General features: G+C 43.6%; 1 protein-coding gene across 1 annotated transcript; it reads left to right on the top strand.

The window, feature by feature from the left end:
* The first annotated feature begins 161 nt into the window (after nucleotides 1-161).
* Nucleotides 162-6,128, top strand: SAAL1 (serum amyloid A-like 1). The gene is made up of 11 exons (XM_010141382.1): nucleotides 162-272; nucleotides 1,311-1,394; nucleotides 1,560-1,639; nucleotides 2,020-2,079; nucleotides 2,341-2,456; nucleotides 2,797-2,980; nucleotides 3,240-3,322; nucleotides 3,455-3,643; nucleotides 4,453-4,649; nucleotides 5,149-5,241; nucleotides 5,805-6,128. Exons 1-11 carry the CDS (start codon nucleotides 228-230, stop codon nucleotides 5,895-5,897), a joined length of 1,224 nt encoding a protein of 407 aa, XP_010139684.1. The 5' UTR covers nucleotides 162-227; the 3' UTR covers nucleotides 5,898-6,128.
* Nucleotides 6,129-21,123: the final 14,995 nt, after the last annotated feature.

Below are 21,123 nucleotides of genomic sequence, written 5' to 3'. Positions count from 1 at the left end.
GGGGGCACAAACGCGACACACCAGTCTCCTTCCTAGTCGTGTGGGTTTTGTTGTAAACTGTGAAGTGAGGCGAAGCGATAGGCGTTGTTCCCGTCTGACGGCGTTGCTCGGTGGTGGCTCACGTACCGCCGTACTCCCGTACCCCCGTTTTCTCTCAGGTCATCAGCCCCGAGAAGACGGAGCCCACCGTGAGCCCCGAGGGCATCCAGACGGAGCTGGATGAAGAGATGGAGAATGATATTTGCAAAGTGTGGGACATGTCGATGGACGAGGTAGGAGCGGTGCGCGGGAGTCAGACCTGCGGGGTGGTTCTCAGCTACGGGCAGCTTCTGCCCGGTGTGCTCAGTCGGAATCGTGGACGTGGGAGAAGAGACACAATGGTACGGGCTCGGTCAGCTTTCTGCTGTGGGCGGTATCGATTATTCTCCGGGCTGGCTAACAGTGTGCTGTGAGCTGTGGTGCGGGGCAGGTGCGGTGAACTGGCCTCACGCAGGCTCGTCGTGAAGGCTGCGTTTCAGGATGAGCAGGTGTGTGGTGTCACGCTTCAGTCCAGCACCGGTTTGCAGAAGCAGGCCTGCTGCTGGGCCCTGGCTGCTGGGTCCCGGCTGCTGGGCCCCGGGCCACTGCCTGAGAACGTAAAGCAGAACTGTGTGTGAATGTAGAAGAAGCAGGGTGGTCTGCCCGACCTGCCCTCCTGCCCTCTAATGTGTCAGTGGAGCTGTTGCGTAGGGTCAGCTGGCATGGGGATCTGTTCGTACTTGGTTTTCTGTATTATGTATTACCTCAAGTAAGAGAGATTTATATATTTAATTATTATCATTTTCTTCCCTGGATCTTTGTCTAGCTATTTTAAATAAACATGGAAGACGTGTCCTTCACTCCTAAAGAGGGAATTAATCTTGTGTTTTAATGAGGTAAAACGAGGAGATTTCTTTGGATAGTCTGATGAAGTGCTAATGGTAATCCCTGCCCTTCTCTCTTTTTGTATGTCTGAGTGATGTCATTCATTGTCTGAAAAAATGGCATTTGCTGAGTTCAGACTTAACGTCTCTGACCTTCTGTTGAGACAGAGAGCAAAAGAAACTGTGACTTTTGGGCTCATTGGATAGCAAACCACTGAACCACCGTGGGGTCCTGCTGATCTTCCCTCCTTGAACAGCAAGGATTATTGGTGTTAACTGCTGGGAAACTGATCTCTTATAGGGGGTGTGACGTCTCTTTGGTCCAGTCTGTGCGCTACAAGAAAAGGTTTGATTTTCCATTTGGAAATTGCAGAAGTCCATTTACTTCTCCACTGGCTTTGTCCACAGGATGTCGCTTTGTTTCTTCAGGAGTTCAATGCCCCTGATATATTCATGGGAGTTTTTGCCAAGTCAAAATGCCCTCGCCTCACTGTAAGTATGGGCAGTCAGAAAGCTGTCTTGCACTAACAGATATAGTAGATAGCTCAGTATATGTATTAGCAAATATCTCCCTGCTCCTCCAGTTGCATGTTTGAATACTTCATGGAAACAAGCAGAAAACACAGAATCAAATTATACTGTGTTTTGTTTTCTCAGGAGATCTGTGTGGGGATATTAGGAAATATGGCCTGTTTCCAAGACATATGCATGTCCATTAGTAAAGATGAGAATCTCGGGTAAGTGTATGTGTGCTTCCTACAGGCATGAGTACTGCTTTTTTGAACTCACAGTCATGAAATACGTTATAGATGGAACTAAGTTTGCCCGCCATGCTTCATCTTCATTCACACCTTTTTGCTTGGCTGTATTGTGTGGGAAGTGTTCAGTGAAGGGAAAAAAGGATACAGACCACTGTTTTTGTTTGTAGTGACTAGTCAAGTTCTTGAGTTTTCAATTTCTAGATTTGGCAATCTTGAAACGCTGGAAATGCATGCACTATCAGGAAAAGCTGGGTTTAATCTCAGAACGTGGCTGCAGTTATGAAATTAATCTTCTAATAACTTTTTTAAACAAAGATAGATTTTATGAACTTTTATCTTGCATTTTCTCTTTAAAGCCAAGTGTTACTGCAACGTTTGTGTGATTCAGACTCCCCAACTCTTCTGGAAACCAGCAGGTAGGACATCTCAAAAATTAACACATCGTTAGTGTAGTTCAGCTAGGTTCTGAGGCCCGGGAAGAAAACTGGCACATAAGCTCACGATTTTAGTATCCTCTCATCCGACCCTTTTGTCATGTCCGCGTTGTTCTGGAATTGATTCGCTGTGAGCTCGATTCCTGTTGCTGTCACATCGTTCTCGCTGTTTTGGATTTATACTTATACTGCTAAAATGAGTGAATTGGCTTCTGATGTGTTAAATGGGCAATTCTTGTCTAGGTTGCTGTTAACTTGCCTCTCCCAGCCGGAGGTGGCCAATGTCTGGGTTGAGAGAATCCGAGAAAACCCTTCTGTGTATGACTGCGTTTGCTTTATCATGTCCAGCTCTACAAATGGTAAGTCCAAAACAAGCTGGGATTGCGTGAATGTTTGCAGAAAAAACCCAAAGAACTGAAGTGTGCAGTTTCGAAGACAAGTATTTTCAGTGGGAGTACAGAATTTCTTGAAGGTAGAAGTGTCAGCGGGCTTTCCAACCGCCCCTGTTTGTCAGGCTCTTCGTCCGATCTATGTCACAAAAAGGAATTAGACATAGCAGCCCATCGTAGGTCGTGAATGCAATTAGTACACTTCAGCACTGAATTTAGTCTGAATACTTGTATATGGTATCATTTTGTGAGGTAATTTTTGCCCTTTCTTTTTAGTCTTGTTGAAGTTCGTACATTCTCTCTTGTGCAGTTGAATTGCTGGTAAAAGTGGGTGAAGTGGTGGACAAACTCTTTGATCTAGATGAAGAGCTAATGTTAAACTGGATTAAAAATGGTGCTTGTCGCTCTGTGGGACCATCTGTAGATGATTCCCCCGAAGAACTTCCAGATTTTAAGATTGTGCCTTGTATACTTGAAGCAGCCAAACAAGTCCGGTACGTGAGAATTCTTCTTGGTTTTGTGGCTCGGGAGACTCTGTATGACCTTGTTGAGGCCTGTGTCTGAACATCTCGAGAGGTTCAGTGGAGCTGCATAGTTTGACAGGTCACTAGAATGCATTTTCCTTGCGATGTGAAAGGAGTCAACTAGTTTGTTAGCAAAGAAAGTGTCAGTGACTGCTGATAGTTCAAATGAGACAGAATACAAGATCAGTAATCAGATTTTTAATTTGTCTTTGTTTTTTGTTCTGTGTAGATCAGATAATCCGGAAGGACTTGATGTTTATATGCATATTTTGCAGCTCCTGACCACGGTGGATGAGGGCATTCAGGCTATTGGTAAGACGCTTGAATTGCTCATAGAATGGGATCAAGAATGGCAGTAACTTCTAGATTGTCAGATGGGGAGAAAAATAATTTATGTACCTAGATTAAATTTGTTGTGTTGGTGGGTTCTCTTTCTTTCTCAAGTGCAGGCTCCTGATGGAGGAAAAGAGACTTGGAGTTTGCTTTATGACCTCGTTTGCCATGAACTTTGCCAGCCAGACGATCCACTGATCATTGTGCAGGAGCAGAAGACCGTATTGGCATCTATTTTGTCCGTGCTGTCTGCTATGTTTGCTTCACAGACAGAACAAGAATACACCAAGATGAGGAAAAGCAAGTTGGGCTTTCTTTCTGTTCATTTTTGTTTGTTTGTTTTTTAAAAGTTACTTTCACAATTGACTTTTGTGTGTATGAGGCGAAAGGTGGTTAATTGATTACTGTTCACTAGAGATCAGTTCAGAACACAGAGTCAGTTACATCTTTGAATCCAGTAAGACTCTTTACTGGTGACTTTAAAAATCACAGCTAGGTCAAAGTTCTCTTCTTGGATATCTCTGAAGGATTACAGTAATAGAATCTACAGATGCTGTTCAGTATTCTCCACTGGGGAAATTAGTGAGAGTTGCAGAATTCATCTTTGCTAAAATAGGATGTCAGGATAGTAATACTTTTCTTAGTAGAGGGAGATTCGGCGCTTACTTACATCCATCTTTATCGCTTGTTAATTTTTTTATCCATTGACAAGTCTTCAGAATTAAAAGCCAATCTTGGGAACGTGAGTCAGGGTCTTCTGCAGCAGTGTTGTGTCGGTTTGGTTCGTCAGACAGGATTATCTGGATGCATATTCAACATATTAGCCTCACCGAGTTACTGGGAGAGGCAGTTTCCTTCTCCTAGTCCGTACCACTGGCGTACACTTTTTATAGATACACGTTAGCTTGCAGAAGAATGGTTTGGGTTTTCTGCTACTGTTTCCACTTGCTGCTTTAAAACAGTCTCTGAGTGACAAAACACAACACTGTCATAATACACATTTCATACCCATACAATACAAAACAGCTTTTGTATGAAATCTTGCGGTGTGTTTCAAAATTCTAATGCCTTTCAGTGTGATATTCCATTTTCCTGTTACTTCATATTAGATATGCCTCTGATTGGGAGCTTGATTCGTATCTTACAATACATGGAAGGCTGTGGGAAGAGATCTGTTGACAGCTCAAAGGAGTCTGAGCAAGAAGAGACTGGAAGGGCCGATATAAATGAGGAAGATTTCCATTTAAAAATTTTAAAGGATATTTGCTGTGAATTACTTTCCAATATGCTTCAAGAACTGACCAAGGTAAGAAAAAACAACATTCTGAGAGGGATTTCTGCAGGGTAGGTAAGAAAAAAGACGTTGCTATTAATGTGTGCGTTTTTCTGTGCAAGTGAAGTTGCATACTGGAAATTCGTTGGGAAACTGGTCAGAAGGTGAGTAGCAACACGTGTGTTCAATGGCAGGGACATGGGTTTTCCGAGGTATGTGCCTTCAGGGCCAGGGTTCTGTATGCCAGATTCTCTAGGTGTATATTGCCATTTCTTTTGAGTTTAAGAAAAGGAAAGAATATCAATTTATAAACTCACCTTCTCAGCTGGACCTTTTTATGAGGGGAGTGTTCAGATTAAGAGGCTTTTTGTATTAGCTGCATCTGGCATTCTGCAAGAACTGTAAGTTCTGGTCGTTTTACCCATTTTTGAGAGTGAAGCACATACTGTAGACATTGTGTGCACAATTTTGTGTTTGTTCTTGCAGCAGCTATTCATGACATATTAATTGTGTTTCTCATTGTATTTTCCAGGAAAATACTTTAGAAGGACTACACCAGGGGCATCTGAATGAAGAGACATGTTCCTGTGCATTTCAGAACCTCTTACCTTTGTATTTCGCATCGGTGAGTATACAACGAGGTCTTCAACATAGCTGAAAAAATGCTACTCGGGTAGCTAGACCTTTCAGAACCAGGTGCAGAAGTAGGACAGAGGTGCTCAGACACAGGTTATGCCATTCTAGCTGGTTTTACCCGCGCTGACTCCCCTGGCTTACTTCAGCCAGAGCCTCACCTAGATCAGCTGACAGATCGGCTGATATAAGGGTCAGGCTGTGCCAGAACAAAGCGATGTGTCTGCAAATTTATGCTAGTTGAATATTTGTCCCATGCATTTTTGTAGAATAATTATTCTAAATATTTTTCATACAGAGCTTTTCTTTGTGTACTTTTAAACAGTAAACTAAGAGTTTGGGGAAAGCAATAATGTTTCAAAATTCAGACCAGCTGAAATTGTGGGGTGTAGCAGGAAGGTGCTTTGCAGTGGCTGCTGCTGGCTGCTGTTGGTGGGACGGTACATACATAGAAAGATGCATGTACCAAGCGTGAGAATTCTGCCTTCCATGCAAGTTTTGTTTGTTTCTTTTTCTTTGTGCGTGTGTGTCTGTGTGTTTACAATTTACTTCCAGGTGGAGACTTTCCTTGAAGTTCTGCGTGAGGCTGATCAGACACTTGCTGACAATCTAGAGAAACGTTTCCCAAGCCTGAAGGTTCACACCTAAGAATGTACATGAAATATTTTCCTTCTTTGGAATGAAGATTTTGTGCTGTTTCATTACAGTGTTTCAGAAATCAAAATTTCAGTAAATGCAGGAGAATGAGGCAACCTCCTTACCAACAGGTGGCTTTTAAGAAATGTTTTGGGTAGCCCAGATTAACCTAGGGTTAATCTGCTCTGCATGGGGAAGGAAATTACTGTAAATTCCATTTTGCATCTTCCATCCTGTTTACTCTGGTGATTGGACTGTTGATTTGTAATTGCTCTTCAGCAGCGTGGTTTTCTTTGAATAACTCTTTGTTCTGTGCTTTTCAACTGGAGTTGAAACAGCAAAAGGAATTAAATGCACTGAGTGGTTTTGTAACGTGATACTGGTTTCTTCCAAGTTGCTGTTGGCAAAAGGAGGATTGAGCACTAGGGAATCCCAGAAGTCGTCTGCCTTTAGGACCTTCAAGCACCTGATGAAAACAGAGTCAAATTACACAGCGTTATTTAGGGTTTTTTTTCGGGTGTGTTTTGTTTTTTATCCCCTCTTATAGATCAGATCAGTACCTTGAGCACCTGTTGTAACAGAAATGTTTCATCCTGCTGCTCTTGAATCTTCACACTTACACTGAAGCCTCTTCTAGACTGCAGCTCTGAGCTGTGGTGTCTAGGTCCTGTGCAGTTCAAAGGATTTGAGATGTGGTCTAAGCTGCAGCTTCCAACCATTGCAACCAGTTGTCCAGAGTGAGAGTTGTAGGGCAGGTTTGGATTTAATCCCTGGCATACTTGGAAGCTTTCTGCTTTTTTAAAGCAGTCTGTGCTTCAGTTTAGGGATGTAATGTGTATCAGACAGTTTTTTCCTCATTCTTAAGTGTTAAATGTGAATGACATGAGAAATGCCTTGTTAGCCTCTGCTTTTCAGGGGAGCTTAAGATGTTAGGTCATGTGCAGCAAATTCAGTCTACAGTCTTCTAAAAACCCCACTTTTAATTATGTTATGTTACATTTTTAGATCATTTGCCTGCATGCAATGCAGCTAACACTTTCCCTGTCTGAAAAGACAGTATAGCAACACATCGGCTTCACTCTTTCTGTAAACGAGAGTGGAAAACAATTGGTGTTTATTAGGTTTGAGATGTAAATGAAAACGGGGACCAGAGCGTAGAGAATATCTTAATACCATTTACACGCATTCCCTGGCTCTCCAGGTTTTTATAGACTTCAAGCAGAGTGCTGGGCCGTGTTTTGTTTGCCCCGAGTTACCTGTACAAGTGCGGTGGTACGGTATGTGTATATGTATATAGCCTTTTCATCCAGACTTGCCGTTTCCAAAAGCAGTGCAATGTAATCATTCCCTTGGGCTGCCAGCAGTGTTGTGGTTGTTGGCAGGGAATTTAGAACTACAAATAGCTGTCTTGTGCCACCAAATGTAATTGCTGTGGTTTCTATCAATTTTTGTATGCTGTGTGTGTTGGAGAAAACTGGTGACTGTGAATAGGATGACAGCGTTTTCATACTACTTTGACATGTTTTGGGTATTTTCTTAAACCTGCAAATTTGTAATAAAGTTTCTTTTAAAAAAACTGAAACCTGTATGCTCTCCTTCCTTCTAAGTTACAATTAAATTTGTTTTCTGAGCCCCTGGAAATGTCAGTTACTCTCAGTTTTGTCATTTTAAAAGGAAAATTGAACCTCTTTGTAATGTCAGTGTCCTGTGAAATATGTTGTCCTTCAACAGATACTCATTTTAACTCTCTTGCCTTCTTTGCTTGTATGGTCTGGAAGTTAATGTGTCTCCCATCCAGTTGGTAACGTTTTTCTGTGCTTAGTTTGTCCCCAGATGTATCATAAGTATCTTCATGATAGTCCTCCATAGTTAAGAATTATTTCTGTTTTGTGCCTCTTGAGGTTTGTTGCAGTTGTTGAAATTTTGCAATAGTTGTTTAATGTACTAAAAAGCTGAGACAGAAGCTGTTGTTTTATTTTGTTTCTCCTTCTCTTTGATACACAAATACCCAGTATTGGCTGATTAGCTGTTGAATGTGGTGTCACTAATTAGCCCGAGTAGGTGAGGCTCATCATTTCCCCGCTGCAGTTACTGCCTAAGGGGATGATAGCTACTGCTGTCCTGTGGTAGGAAGAATGGCTGATTTCTGTAAGCGGGAAACAGCTGGATCCTGTCCTCTCGCTCTCCTGCAATAGAAGAAGCTGTAGAAATGAGTCCATCAGCCTTGCTTCAGCAGGGTGGCAGTTCAAGTGCGCTGGCAATTTTTATCTCCGGTAACCGTGCTGAACGGCGGCTGGCTCCCCCTGTCGCCCCAGGCAGCTGCTCTTGATCGCAGCAGTTGTGGGTGCAGCGTGGGGCAGCAGAGCGTGGGGCAGCACTGTCTTGAGGAGCCAGGCTGGTGCCCGGCAGAGTGTGTGTGCCACGGCTTCGGCATTCGGATGTGGAAGAACCTGTTTGTAGTGGGTGAATGATGTGTCTGGAGATGGTGCGTGTGTGTTCCACCATCTTGCCAGCAGGGATCTCCCTTGGCCAGTCCTTTGTTAACACCATGTCTGGCTTTGTGGTGCGAGGATGTTTGGGTTTTGGGGTTTTTTTTTTTTGGTTCTCTCTCAGCCATGCTTTGACACTGACTGGCAAGCCAGATCTCTCTGGGCTAGTTGATTTAGAATGGGTATCTTATCTGTACAAGCAGGCGAGCAGCTTTCTTCCAGACCAGAGATCTGATTACCTCTGTAACATCCTCCTTTGGGCAAAACCAAGAAGTACTTGTCGCTGCTTTGTGCAGAGCTCTGAGCAGGAAGCACGTAACTGAAGCATTGAACTAAAGTAACAGGAACACAGTCCTGCTTGGACAGAGCTGGATGTGAACTGTGGCATGAGAACACCTAGAAAACAGAGGTAGAAATCAGTCTGGAGGGCTTTATTTTAAATTAGGCTTGATAGATCCATAGAGTAATTTCATTCAAAGGTAAGATCCTAATGTTCTTTTGACTCACATTTTATGTATATTTGGCATCTTCATCCCACATAATAACATTTTCCTGGTGGGGCAAAGCACCATAAAAACAAATTTGAGATATGGGGAAAAAACCAATTATACTCTTCATCTGCTCCCTTGATGGTGTGTGATTATTGCTGCTGTTGGTATCTTAGTGCTCACCCAACATACCTGTCGCAAATCTGTCCTTTCTGGTAGACTAAACCGTGAAATCCAATATGCTGGGATGTTCTTTTCTGTGCTTCTGCATATTCGGGCCACTCTGTTTTCTCAGTTTTCTGTCGTTAGCTTTTTAGTTTGTGTTCTCTTGTAACTGCCATGGTGATTCCTGTTTCTGTGAGGTTATGTGGTCTCAGGATTGACCTCTTACAACCACCTTTTGGTGGAACTAAGCTGAATGCAAAAAAAAAAAAAAACAACCAACCCCCAAACCCGCAATGTTTATCTGTAAGTCAGCCATCTTCATAGTTTATTGTACTGGTGTGAATGGCTACGCTACTGTGTTTTATTTGAAAACCTGTGCTTTCCCACTAGCCTTATTTTGGCTGTTACTGAGTTACAAAAGCAGCAGTTTCTCTTCTACCTTTTTCACTCAAGAATTTACTTTTGTGTATAGAGCCGAATCTCTTGGTTGAAGCAATTCTTTAGCATATCCTTTATTTTCCCTCAAAATTAAATGTTGTCCATTTTTTCCTTTTAAATGCTTGCTGTTCACTTATTTTTTTGTTCTAGATGATGATTGTTTAAATTAATGTCTTCTGCCAAATTCAGTGAGAAAGGAAGAACCTGCTACACCCGGGGCAAGGACTAGTCTGCTGTAATATTATACAATTTCTCAAAACTCCTTCATGTGAAGGCAAACAAGAGCAGTGAGCAGCTGTGTGTTTGCTGCCCAGTCGCGGCCGTGGGCATCAGCCACGCAGCGAGTGTGCCCCCCACCCCGTCGGAGCCGACAAGGCGTGTGCTAAGTGAACCTGACATCACAAGGTTGGTAGAATAAACCAGGTTATTTCCAATAGCTGTTGACAGAGGTTTTGCAGTGGGAAGTATTGCTTCTGTTCCTCGTTTTATTTGCTTCCCTGATTCAGTTCTTTACCTCTTTTCCAAAAAACATTTTATAAAGCAAGGAGCTGACATCTGAGATTGGTAAGAGAATAGGTTTGCTTCAGGGTTGTTACTGTGAAGAAAATGAACAAACCCAGGGAAAACCCACTGGGGTCCTGTTCTGTTTCTTTCTTCCAGTCCAGGTCTTTGGGATTTAGCTGTATGTCTAAATGTTTCGGAAAAGTCCGGGAGTGAAATTTTATACAAAGACTAACGCAAAAAGAAAGCTTGAAAAGGTAACAGTGGCAGGTTGCTGTGGAGAGAAGGAAGGGAGTAGTAGTGGTGAAAGAAGAGAGATGAAGAAGGGATCCTGGGGACAGAAAGAAAACCGGAAAAAAACAGGAAGAGTTATCACGAAGGGGATAAATAGCGAGTGTGATGTTGAAGGAGAAAAGTACTAAATATCACTAACAATGTTAACAGTCTAGATCTGTTCAGGTGGAACAGCTATGGGGCAGTCACCTATCAAAAAGGTACAACGTTGATTACGTTTTCCATTTTCAAAGCTGCCTCTCCTTTGTAGTTTTTCCTGCTCTCATGGAAATAAGTTTAAGGTGAAGGTGAGACCTTAAAAACCACTGCAGATGGGCAAACTAGTATGGCTTGATATTTATTTTTTTAAAAAATTATTATTCCCCCCTCTGTTTTTGCTGGCTGGCTGAGGTGTCTCACAATGAGGTGAGGCAGTTTTAGGTGCTGCATGCCCTGGCCTTGCACAGGTGTTGAACCTGCCAGAGGTGGGATATGAAAGCAGAGTCCTGAGTGTGGATGCTCATGTGGCACGTTGCTCTGAGATGAGCACAGCAGACAGCAGTGTACTTCTGGTTTTGATAACTAGTCAGGGGAAGGGGCCTGCTTGATGCCTGCCTGTTCTTACTCAAAGAGAACAAAATCCTGCTCGGTCTGAAGTAACAGTCCGTATGAGTGCAGATCTGTGGTCTTGAATTTGACTTCATTTTTGTATGAAAACATATTTAGCCAAAATTAAAAATTCTGTGTGATTAATATATTCTGTTACTACTGTAATGAAAATTCAAGTCTCGTAACATGCTTTTACATCCATGGTAGTTCCTTCATACGTGTGGAGTAGCCGTGGTGACCAGCTGCGTGTTTGTCCCTACTATAACCGAACTCCCATGTTGTTGACACTTCTCCAGTTTCTGTCCATTCATCCGATTTCCAAGGAGACCAAGAAAACCAAATGCACCGTGATATTCTGTGTCGCAATGGTGGCAGTTATTTATTCTGTGCTATAGGTTATGCAAACTCATTTTAATTTTGCAATGAGTTTGTATCAATATTATTTTTGTTGTCATGCACATCATTTTTGGTGACTGCTCTGTTTAAAGAAGTTGTAACTTTAACAAGCCATCTGTTAACCTTACGTAGAAAGAAAACGCTTTTGTGAATTACTCTAATGAAATCACAAAAATCATTTCCTGGTCTCCAGTTGTAGCCCAGTCATCCTATCTTCTGTCAATAGGAGGATATTGAAACACACAGGAAAACACGTGCTCACTTTTATCCTGCCCTGCAATATAGCTACCCTGTTGTATTTTAGTGCAGCAAATTGAGATTAGCCAGTGATGTCAGAAGGTTTTATTTTCCATTAAAAATTCTCTGTAGAGCACAAACTCTTATTTGACTTGAGGGAGTTTCCTCACTAGTCAGGTAGGAAGGCTGGGCACAGGAACCACGGGGAGACATTCTGAGTTTATGCCAGCCTGATTAGTAAAGATTTTGATTTCATGAATTAAGAAAGTAGAAAGGAAGGAGAAACACGTCAGCTTAGGTGGGAATAAACAAACCTCCAAAATAACTCTATTTTGTCTTTTGGGATAAGGTCGTAGAACGGCTGAAGGGAAGGAGAGAAATATGGATAGAAAAGGCTGGAGTAATGGGAAAGGGAAAAATGAATGGTGAAAACATGGAAGAGCGAGGAGGGTCTCTGGCTTTGTGAACCCTTTAGATGGAAGACATATATGAGGGGGTAAAAAGAAACATGGGAAATCGCCTGTGAGCTGGCAAATGACAGAGGTCCCAGGAAAGTCTTTGAGGGACCTGAATGTGTTGGTAGTGTGCAATGTGAGCTGTTCACATGGGAAAGTCCCGAGCCCAAATGAAGGGAAGATTTGTCCTTTTACTCTTCTTGGAAAGGTTTTGACAACTAAAAGGAGATGTGAGATAGATGCAGAAGATACTGGCTTGGAGTTACTCTGAAGTGGGGTTGGCATTTCCCAGGCTGTTTCCTGTACAATGCGGAGACAGGGGACAAACCCCGCAAGAGTGGCCAGGTGTAGCCCCGAGAGGCAAACTTCTCACAGCCTTCCTGCTTCTGCAGCCTTTTGGAGTGCCAGAGCAGGTGGGTAGGGACAGCGACTGGATCTTGAAGCCCAGCCTGCTCGCTTCCCTCTTGACCAGTGCTGTCAGCAATCAATGATCTTCAGGATCAGAATGACATCTTTTACTGCAATGTTACCACAACTTTCCCCAATGGATCAATCTGGAGCCAACCCTGAAGATGGAGGTGTTGAAAATAATGATAGTGCTGCTGCACAGCTGTCATCTTTTGCATTAGAAGAGCTCTTAATCTTGCAGTACCCGCTGTGTGGTAGACTTACTTTTGGTCCACGGTGTAAAGGTTGAGCACGCTTTCTTGGAAGAGGGTGCTGAATGCGACACAGCATCATGTGATTGCCCTTATAGGGTAAAGGACCAGGATTTAATTAACCAGTTGTTCTGCTGATCAGCGAGCTTACTCAGACTTGAAAGAAGTAACCTTAATTAAATTAAACAAAGCTTTTTCCTTCCCCACGTGCTCTGGGCCCTTTCTCTTCTTCTGAGAGGTAACAGAAAGCTTATGAATAACAGGCGCAGTCTTTGTTATTGTTGACCTGTTGCAGAAGGCCAGCAGGAAAGATCGTGCCAGGTGCAGTATGTGGTCTTTGATAGGAGGGGGGCTTAGTTTAAATTCTTGTGTTAGGTTGGCAAAAGGATAAAAACATCAAGCTTTCAGTATTACCTGTTGCAGGTCAAGATAATTTTGAAAAAGTAGTAATGTTTGAGTTGAAACCTTATCAGTACAGAGGAAAGAGATAAAAGAGGTTCGAATTCACTTCTCCTCTTAGCCAAAGGCTTTTTCTATTTAACCACCTTAAACTGCATCACCCCTTGGTGATTCTGTGATTCTGCAGCAGATCTGGATTCAGTGTTTTCCGCCGGCCAGAGGTATCCGCCTGTTCAGTTGTACCGCTCAACCCTCTGCCTGGGCGTTTTTGAGAGCATAGTCACAAACCTAAAGTGGTTTCTTTGTCCGGCCCCAAATGGAGAGCGTTGTGTGAAAGCACATCCTTGTCCAGCTGTGGGCTGTCTTCTCTCAAAGGGAGCTGCTCCCGACAGCAGCCGACGCCTGTCCTCTCCCAACTCGTCTTCTTTTCTAGTCTTGTGTATGTGCTGCAGAGGTTTATGGAGGGAGATGTAATCACAGGAAAGGCAGTTCCTTTATATTCTACTGCGTGTGCTTATGTCCTGTGTTTGTCATTTGCAAATGACACAGTATGTGTCCACGCAGATATCATTTATGGTGTGCTCTGCCCAATTACCGCTGCTTCTAGCATGTGATTTTTCAGGTGAATTTGCACCTGCCTACAAGGAAATTAATTCTAGACCGTATTTTATAAATTGTTTCAAATAAGTGTAAGAGGAAGTGGTGGGTTGAAAAAACTTAGTAAAAGCAAGATTAGTTGATTAAACATAATTTGTTCTTGACTAAAAACAGATTTAAAAATAAGCAGATATTTAGTCCAGGTAGTTTGCCAGATATGAAAAATTAGTTTGACTCATCCAGAATGAACTTTTCTTTCTAAAAATCGGTACGCTGTCTTCCCGTCCCTGGCTCTTTTCCATTTAGTGTCTAGAAGCATTGTGAACAGATGGGAGGTGTGCTGTTAGGTCACTCAATACACAGTTGCAAACCGAGCTCAGCTTGCACAAACGCATCTTGGTTCAATCTTCATTAACCTGTTCTGGTCGACACTTGCGTCCTCTTGTCAGTCGTCAGTTATATGTCTGCTCACGGTTTACCACCCTAATCTTTTACCCGTTGTCCTGCTTACTGTTCAGCTAATGCTTTTAGCCTTGAATATTCTTATAATGTTGTATTTCTCTGAAACAAAATTTTGCACCAAGCGTTACTAAAAACAAAGCTCTCTAATCAAGCAGATGAAACTCATTAGTGTTGCATTTCAAGAAGCCTTTCTTTGAAGCAAACTAATTAATTTTGCCCCATTACAAAATAGTCCTAACTATAATGGGAGCTAAAATCTAATAAGATAAAAGAAACTCAGAGGAGAAGACACGTCTGTCATGAGAACACAGCGAGATGACAGCTTTTGCCAGTCTTGGAGATGGTGATGTGTTTCACAGCTCCGAGGCTGAACATTTTACAGTTCCTAAAGTCCCTGCTGTGAATGGAGGGGTTTGCATTGCTTGCTGGTTTTCATCCTTAGAGCAGAAAGTAACCGTGACTGAATTCACTTTGTTCATGCTGACCAGTGGTCAGCGTTAGTGGCCAGACCAGACTCTGCTCGCAGTTGTCTCTTTTGCTGCGTGACCAGCATTTTAGCAGGTGGGAGGGTGTCTGAAGTCTGCAGACCAAGAACAGTCCTCCAGGCTCATTTTGTTTTGAAACACTGGTGGAACATAACACATTGTATAGGAACAGAAAATCTGTCCATCCTCGGTTTCAGAAAGCTGACCACTTACAGCAAGGAGGTGATATGGGTACAAAAACCTTCCGTAACAGGCAGAGCTGATGTCCTCTGTGATTGTTTGGACCTCAGAGGCAGCTCTTGATTTCCCTTGGCCTTGCTATTTTTAAGATGTGTAAAATATACTGAACACAGTCTTTCTGTTTCTCGTGTTCAACAGATCTAATGTTGGATAGAATTCCTAAATGAATATGAATACGGTAGAGGCCTGGTTACTGGCGCAGGCTCGCGGTAAGGCTCTGTTGTCAGAAGCCCCTGAAGAGCTCTGGTTCTGAGCGGATCAAAGTCTGCTGAATCGCTTTCTGAGCTGCGCTTACTCATATCATTAGCAGTACAAAGCTTTCTCCTTTGTTAGCTTGTTCCACCTCACTCTGAATGCAAAATGTGCTCCTGTTATACTAATCAGGCCAACAGGCTGAGGTTAACAGTCACTTCTCTTATCAGGAGGCTTATTTATGCATTTGACGATTTTGGTTTTGTGTTTGTCTAATGAAAGAACCTGATAATTCTTGATTTTTTTAAAATAGAAATGATAAGGTAGTAGAAATAGTGCTAACAGGATCGATCCCCAATTAATGGAATCCACTTCTACCACACTTTCTGCTTAAGGGATGGAGAAGTATCGGGACCTGGTCAGAGTAATCCCTTCTTTGGATCCCACGTTACTCCGAATGCCAAGAGCAGCTGTTTTCAGTGCTGGTGGCTGAGGTTGCCTATGGCTCTCAGACACTGTTTTCCTCTTTTTGGATGCTTTGTCTTTCATATTCAGAGTGAGCATTTCATGCTCTGGGCTCTCTGCAGCTCACAGCAATGGCAACTTTGGTGCCAGAGCCCTCAGCACAAGCAACTTCTCAACCTCTCCTCTTGCCAGGGCTTTGGAGCTAACGGCCAGGATCGGTGCAGTGTCGTTTGACATCCTGCCAGGAGGGCAGGACTGGTGCACAAACCTGAGCAGAACAGTGTTTGTAAGACTCAGGTTGTGCTAGCTCTGTCCTCTGAGCTGCACTCTAGTTCCTGGCAGTACGCAGATCTGTTTGTCAAGCTGCCCGCTTGGCTTTCCCCCACCCCTGGTTGGTGGCTGCTGCTGGACTAAATCCTGTTTGCTGTAGTAACACGGGGAATTTTTGCTGGCTGGTGCAGGACCAGAGCTCTGTTGCTTCCTGCAGGTTTAACCTGAGGTGAATTTTCCAACACTGAGCAGATAAGAAAGAAAAAGGATGTTGTGATTGACACTTCTGTACCCACTAACTCCAGAGCAGTTGGAGCAAAAGGCTCTTTCAGGACTTTGGTTCCCAGCCAGACAACAGCTCTGTTTGAAATGTAGCTGACATGAAATTTGTGATATCGTACTCACTGGTGAAAACAACCCAGAGAGTGGTTTCTCCCTCACCCCAGCAGTGTTTTAACTAATGTATTGTAAAAAACTTGCAAAGGTTTTGTTAGGAGAAACTACACCTTGTTTGCTCAGAGCAGCATGTAACTCGATTGTAAAAAACTTGCAAAGGTTTTGTTAGGAAAAACTACACCTTGTTTTCTCAGAGCAGCATGTAACTCATCACTCATTACTTTATTTAGCTTTTATGAAAAGAAAAATATTTCCTGCCTGTGATGAAAGGGCTAATATTATTTCTTTAAACAGCACAAAGCAAATATACAAACAGTGGATGGTCTGTTGGCTAGATGTGCTCCAGTAGATTTACATAGCATCTCTGGCTTTTCAAAATACGCCGGCTTAAAGGCTATTGATACTACAGCTGCCTGCACCACGCTGAGTGGGTAATTTGCCTGATTGGTTCTCGCACTTTTCATTGGGAAAAGATATCTGTAAATGTTTTCAATAATTGTGTCATTTGAATTCCCCTTTCTCTTTTGTTGCTTATTAACTGCTTATGAAGCAAATGCTTTATTATTCAACAACTATTCAGTAGCATGGAGAGTTAACTGATTGCTAAACTACCCCTATGAGGATGTAGTCCCCTCCCCAGTAGCTGAGTTTTTGCACTGAGACTTCCAGGTGCTTCTCAGTGGTTCTCTGAGTACAGCACAGGACACTGTCAGAGCCTCATGCTGGTAAGAGGTTGGGTGAATTGCCCTGGGAAATGTCTGTTGGAAGAATGGTGGTTCACAGAAGAGAGCAAATGAAAGTATTCCCTTGTTGAAAGTGAAGGACTTAATATTTATATTTTTTTAGAAAATTTGAAAAGCTTTTGGATTTGGCATTTAACTCCCAGCAATTACGATTGATGCTTTTGAAATATTAAAAATCAGTAAAATAAAATTGGTCTGATTTTCAGACCAGCAGTTTTTCAGGCATCCGTATATGAGGGCACCCATAAAATGCAAACAGAATATGAGGAAGATCCTTAAAATCTGTACTGGAAAACACACTGTTTCAATGGGCTGCACGATGTGAACATCTTCACCCTTCCCTGTGACTTCCATAGTGCTTGCCTGAGTGCCATGCGATTCTTAAAGGCATAACTCGTCTGCAGAAGTTAATTAACAGAAAGGCAGAGGGCTGTGATTAGAATTTGCATTAGTCTCTATCCTAGAGAAGGTAATTATGATTAGAGCAGCCTTAGTATTAAGTTGTATTAAACCTGTTTTGTGCAAGGCTTTAAACTTCATACCCTTTTCTGGAAAAGCTTGAAGTGGCCACATCGCTTCAGGCAAATGCTGCTGGTTAGACGGGCAGATGGCTGGGCCAAATGAGGTCCAAGGGGTGGCCGAGGAGGTCGATATCCCAGAAGCGATGCTGTGACATTACCTCACTGGAGATTAGAGCACTTTCTCCTACCATGCGGGGAGAAGGGGTAATTCACGCTGATGACCTTGACGGGATTGAGAAGTCTTTAGGGCTGACTGACTTTCTCCTTCAGTCTTGCTGTGTTCAGGTAGATAATCTTATCTTTCAGCAGAAGATTAATATCCCTGCAGATCACTCCCAACCTGCCTTTCCGTAGTTATTGCCTTATCAGCTATGGCCAGTTGAACAAAATCACCCTCTGACTCTGTCTCTCCTCCAGAGCTGGAGCACTTGGGAGCCCCTGTACTACATTGATTTTTCTTTTTTCTGTATATGTTTTTTTCCAGACCAGCTTCCTCAGGGTGTTGGTGGGTACAAATCTTGCGGTGTGTCTGGAAAAATGTGCCAGGTTAGTGAGTCCCTGCATTTTTTACCTATGACCCATGGAGAGCAGAGCTTCTCAGAGTGGGAGAAAGAGGAGATGTAGGGCAGAAGTTTTATGTTGTTCTGTTTTGCAGACAGTGAAAAGGGGGTCCTTTTACTGTGTGGCCCTCTAGGGAGGGGAAGATCTGGAGGTGTGACTGCTTTTAATACTTTTCAGCCTAAAACTTTCCAGAGCGTTTATTTAGAAATGTGTACCTACAAGTGTCAGCGCCACTGTCTGTTTGCAAACTGCTGTGAAGTTCCTCCTTTGAAGAACAAAACAGACACCTCACAAAAACTGGAGGAGAAGAGTCCCCTCAGTTAGCAGCTGGGAAGCTGGAATAGAGTTGTGGCCTCTTCTGGAGCCACTTGGCGTTCCTGGAGCTACTCTGGCAAAGGGCCCAGAAAACACAGGACTTCTCTGTCTGACACCACCCTCTCGCTTGGATCTGGAGACTGATGAGGAGGATTCATTTAGCAAAGAATTATGAGGGAATAATGTAATTGAAAGCCCTCATGGTGACTGCACTCACAGTTGCTCTGTGCCAGTGCAACAGGTTTGGTGGCAGCCGCACATGGCAAAGCACTGTCTCGCAAAACGTGTCATCAGCTTGACCCACTTTTGAGCAGGGTCAGAGCTGTTCTTGATCCTCAGATGCTGATTATCTGTCTGGAAGGCTTTGTCTGTGTGAGAGGCTGCATGTGAGAAATCTCCTGGGGACTTTAAAAAAAAAAAACAAACCACTCTATTGCCTTGCCTCTCATGAGATAAGGAGAGCCTGTTTCCCTATGGTATCGATGCCCCAGGTTGTCTCCTTGTCCTTCACAACTCCTTCTCACCTCAGGGTCTATGTAGACTTCTGACATCCCTCTGAAAACTTTTGGTCTCTGTCTGCCTCAGTGCTCCTGCAGATCAGCTCTGTGACAATTCATTTTCTGGGTCAGTCTTTGCTTGTGCGGCGTCCTCTCAGGATGAGTGGAGTAGCACCTGTGCGCATTGCTGTCCTGTTTACATTGCACTCCAAACCTGACTGCTAGGCATATTGTGCCACATGGCTGGTTTCTGTGGTGAGGGACCCAAGCCACTCTTCTTAAATGGTAGGATACGCTGCCAGCTTTTGGGAGAAGGTAGAAGTGTCCTGCTGTCTGTGAAAACCCAAGCAGCAGTTGTGCCTGCGACGAAGTGATGGTTCTCTGAAACCCTGCAGCCCTAAAACTGTGAAGATTCAGCTTTCAAATTAAACCTTTTAAATAATTCTATAAAACCATCTGCAGATTCACTGGAGCTGGAAATCCTGCGTGGGGAGGAGCAGAGCAGGCTCCAGCAAGCACCCAGTGAAAACAGACTGTAATCGAGTCAGTTCATGCTTTGTGGTTCTGGTCTTTCAGACCAGGGCATTGGCTGTGGTGAACAAGCACTTCTTACTAAACCAGTGAATCAGCTTTAATCTGCTCCCCAAAATTCTGGGCACCCAGTTTATCTCTTTATGTAACTAATTAATTTCATATTAGGTTAAATATCCTTGGTGTTACTGTGCTGCTCTCATCGTATCAGCAGCTGTAGGCCAAGCTGACCCTGGGCTCCGCAGTGTTAGGTATGAGGAGAGGGATGACCAGCATCCCAGCAAGCTCCTGCTCAGATTGGAAATGACAGGGCAAGGATGGGAGCAGGGACACTCCTGTCTGTTTATCAGACCGGGGCCTCGGAGGTAGGAAGTGCCCTTAAATCTGGCACAGCTGGCAGGTCAGTTTATTTCTCCTTTATGGCTCTTGTGTTCTGTGGAGCTTGTGTTCTCCTCAGCTCAGCTTCACCATCTTGTGGCTCGGTGTGGCCCCTCAGACTGTCCTGTGCCCTTCCCTGTGCTTCGTGTAGGCACCTGTAGGTACCCTTCAGGCTAACTGAACTGCTTCTGTTATCTCCTGGGGAGAGACGCTCCAGAGTGGGTTTTCAGAAGTGTTTGGGTGACTGGCTCACCTTTGAGCATCTTTACAGGTCTGGGCTCTAGGGGAGGACATGTTCCTTAACACTAGAATAACCTATATGTATACGCCAAGAATAAATGAGCTTTCCCAGTGTGAAAGCTTATAGCCTTTGAAGGAGAGGGTAGAGCGGGTCTGAGTAAGAGGGGGAAAAAAATCCTTCATCCATGTTTAAAGTGACCTGAACTCAGCTGTCTTCTGACGCCTGGGGAAATGTGAATCAGAATTGTATCTTGTGTTTGCGTTCAGATTTTATCAAGGATGAGTGCAAGATTTTGACAGAAAAGAAAGCACAGCAATCTCAACCTGTCTGCTGTCAGGAAGTACTGGAAACCCAGCCTGAGCCCAGATTTCCAAATAAAAGATGCTCACCTGCAGTGGAAGAGCTCCTAGTGGGCTACTGAGTAAAGAAAAAACCCCACATATGCAGAATGACCTGTTAGTTCTTATTATTGCTGCACTGACAGGTTAGTCATAGTCTGTCATTACTACCTCACTGAGCCCGTGTTACCTTACTGTGCCCATTGTTAACATCAGGCTCTCAGATGCTCAAGATTCTGGGGAAAGATCTTAGGAATGGTTTGCGTTTTGAGTCAGCTTGTTTGATGGGGAGATCTATTCTGCAAGAAGTTAAGTCTGTTGTAGAGCTAAGCCATACAGTGAATAAATACTGCATTTTCTTTATCAGGGGGAAATTGAAGCATCTGGTCATGAAATATATCCCATTAGCAGACTGGAACAACCTGGTTTTTCCAGCTATGTCATCACTTACACAGCCGTGCTCTTTCAATCCTGTGCTGTGTTTGAAGTGTAGAGCTAGTCACAGAATCACAGAATTGTTTTGGTTGAGAGAGACCTTTAAGATCATTGAGTCCAACCGTTAACCCAGCCCTGACAGGTCCCTCGGCACCACATCTATATGTCTTCTAGCTCCCTCCAGGGATGGGGACTCCACCGGATCCCTTGGGCTTCACAACCCAAGGTCTCTTCCAACCAAAACGATTCTGTGATTTGGTGGGAGGAGGCTGCGTGGACACTCGGGAGGTAGACAAGCTCCCTCCATCCAGATTCTGGATCCCCTCAACGCCGGGGGGTGCAAACCCACAAAGTTACCTGCAAAAAGTCAGTCTTCTCTGACCCTTATTCGGGTGACCCAGGAGCAGTGACCGAGGAGGGAAAGCACCTCTTTTTGCGCGGGTTTTTTTGGGGTGGTTGGGG

Source organism: Buceros rhinoceros, unplaced genomic scaffold (assembly GCF_000710305.1).
Source record: "Buceros rhinoceros silvestris isolate BGI_N320 unplaced genomic scaffold, ASM71030v1 scaffold4038, whole genome shotgun sequence".
NCBI classification, from domain to species: Eukaryota; Metazoa; Chordata; class Aves; order Bucerotiformes; family Bucerotidae; genus Buceros; species Buceros rhinoceros.
This window is presented reverse-complemented; position numbering and strand designations above follow the sequence as displayed.

Excerpts from the sequence above, each read along its gene's own strand:
- SAAL1 (XM_010141382.1), top strand. The coding sequence starts at position 228 with ATGGAGAATGATATTTGCAAAGTGTGGGACATGTCGATGGACGAG. Across the intron at positions 1,640-2,019 it reads AGTAAAGATGAGAATCTCGG|CCAAGTGTTACTGCAACGTT; the intron begins GTAAGTGTATGT and ends TTCTCTTTAAAG. Across the intron at positions 2,981-3,239 it reads GAAGCAGCCAAACAAGTCCG|ATCAGATAATCCGGAAGGAC; the intron begins GTACGTGAGAAT and ends TGTTCTGTGTAG.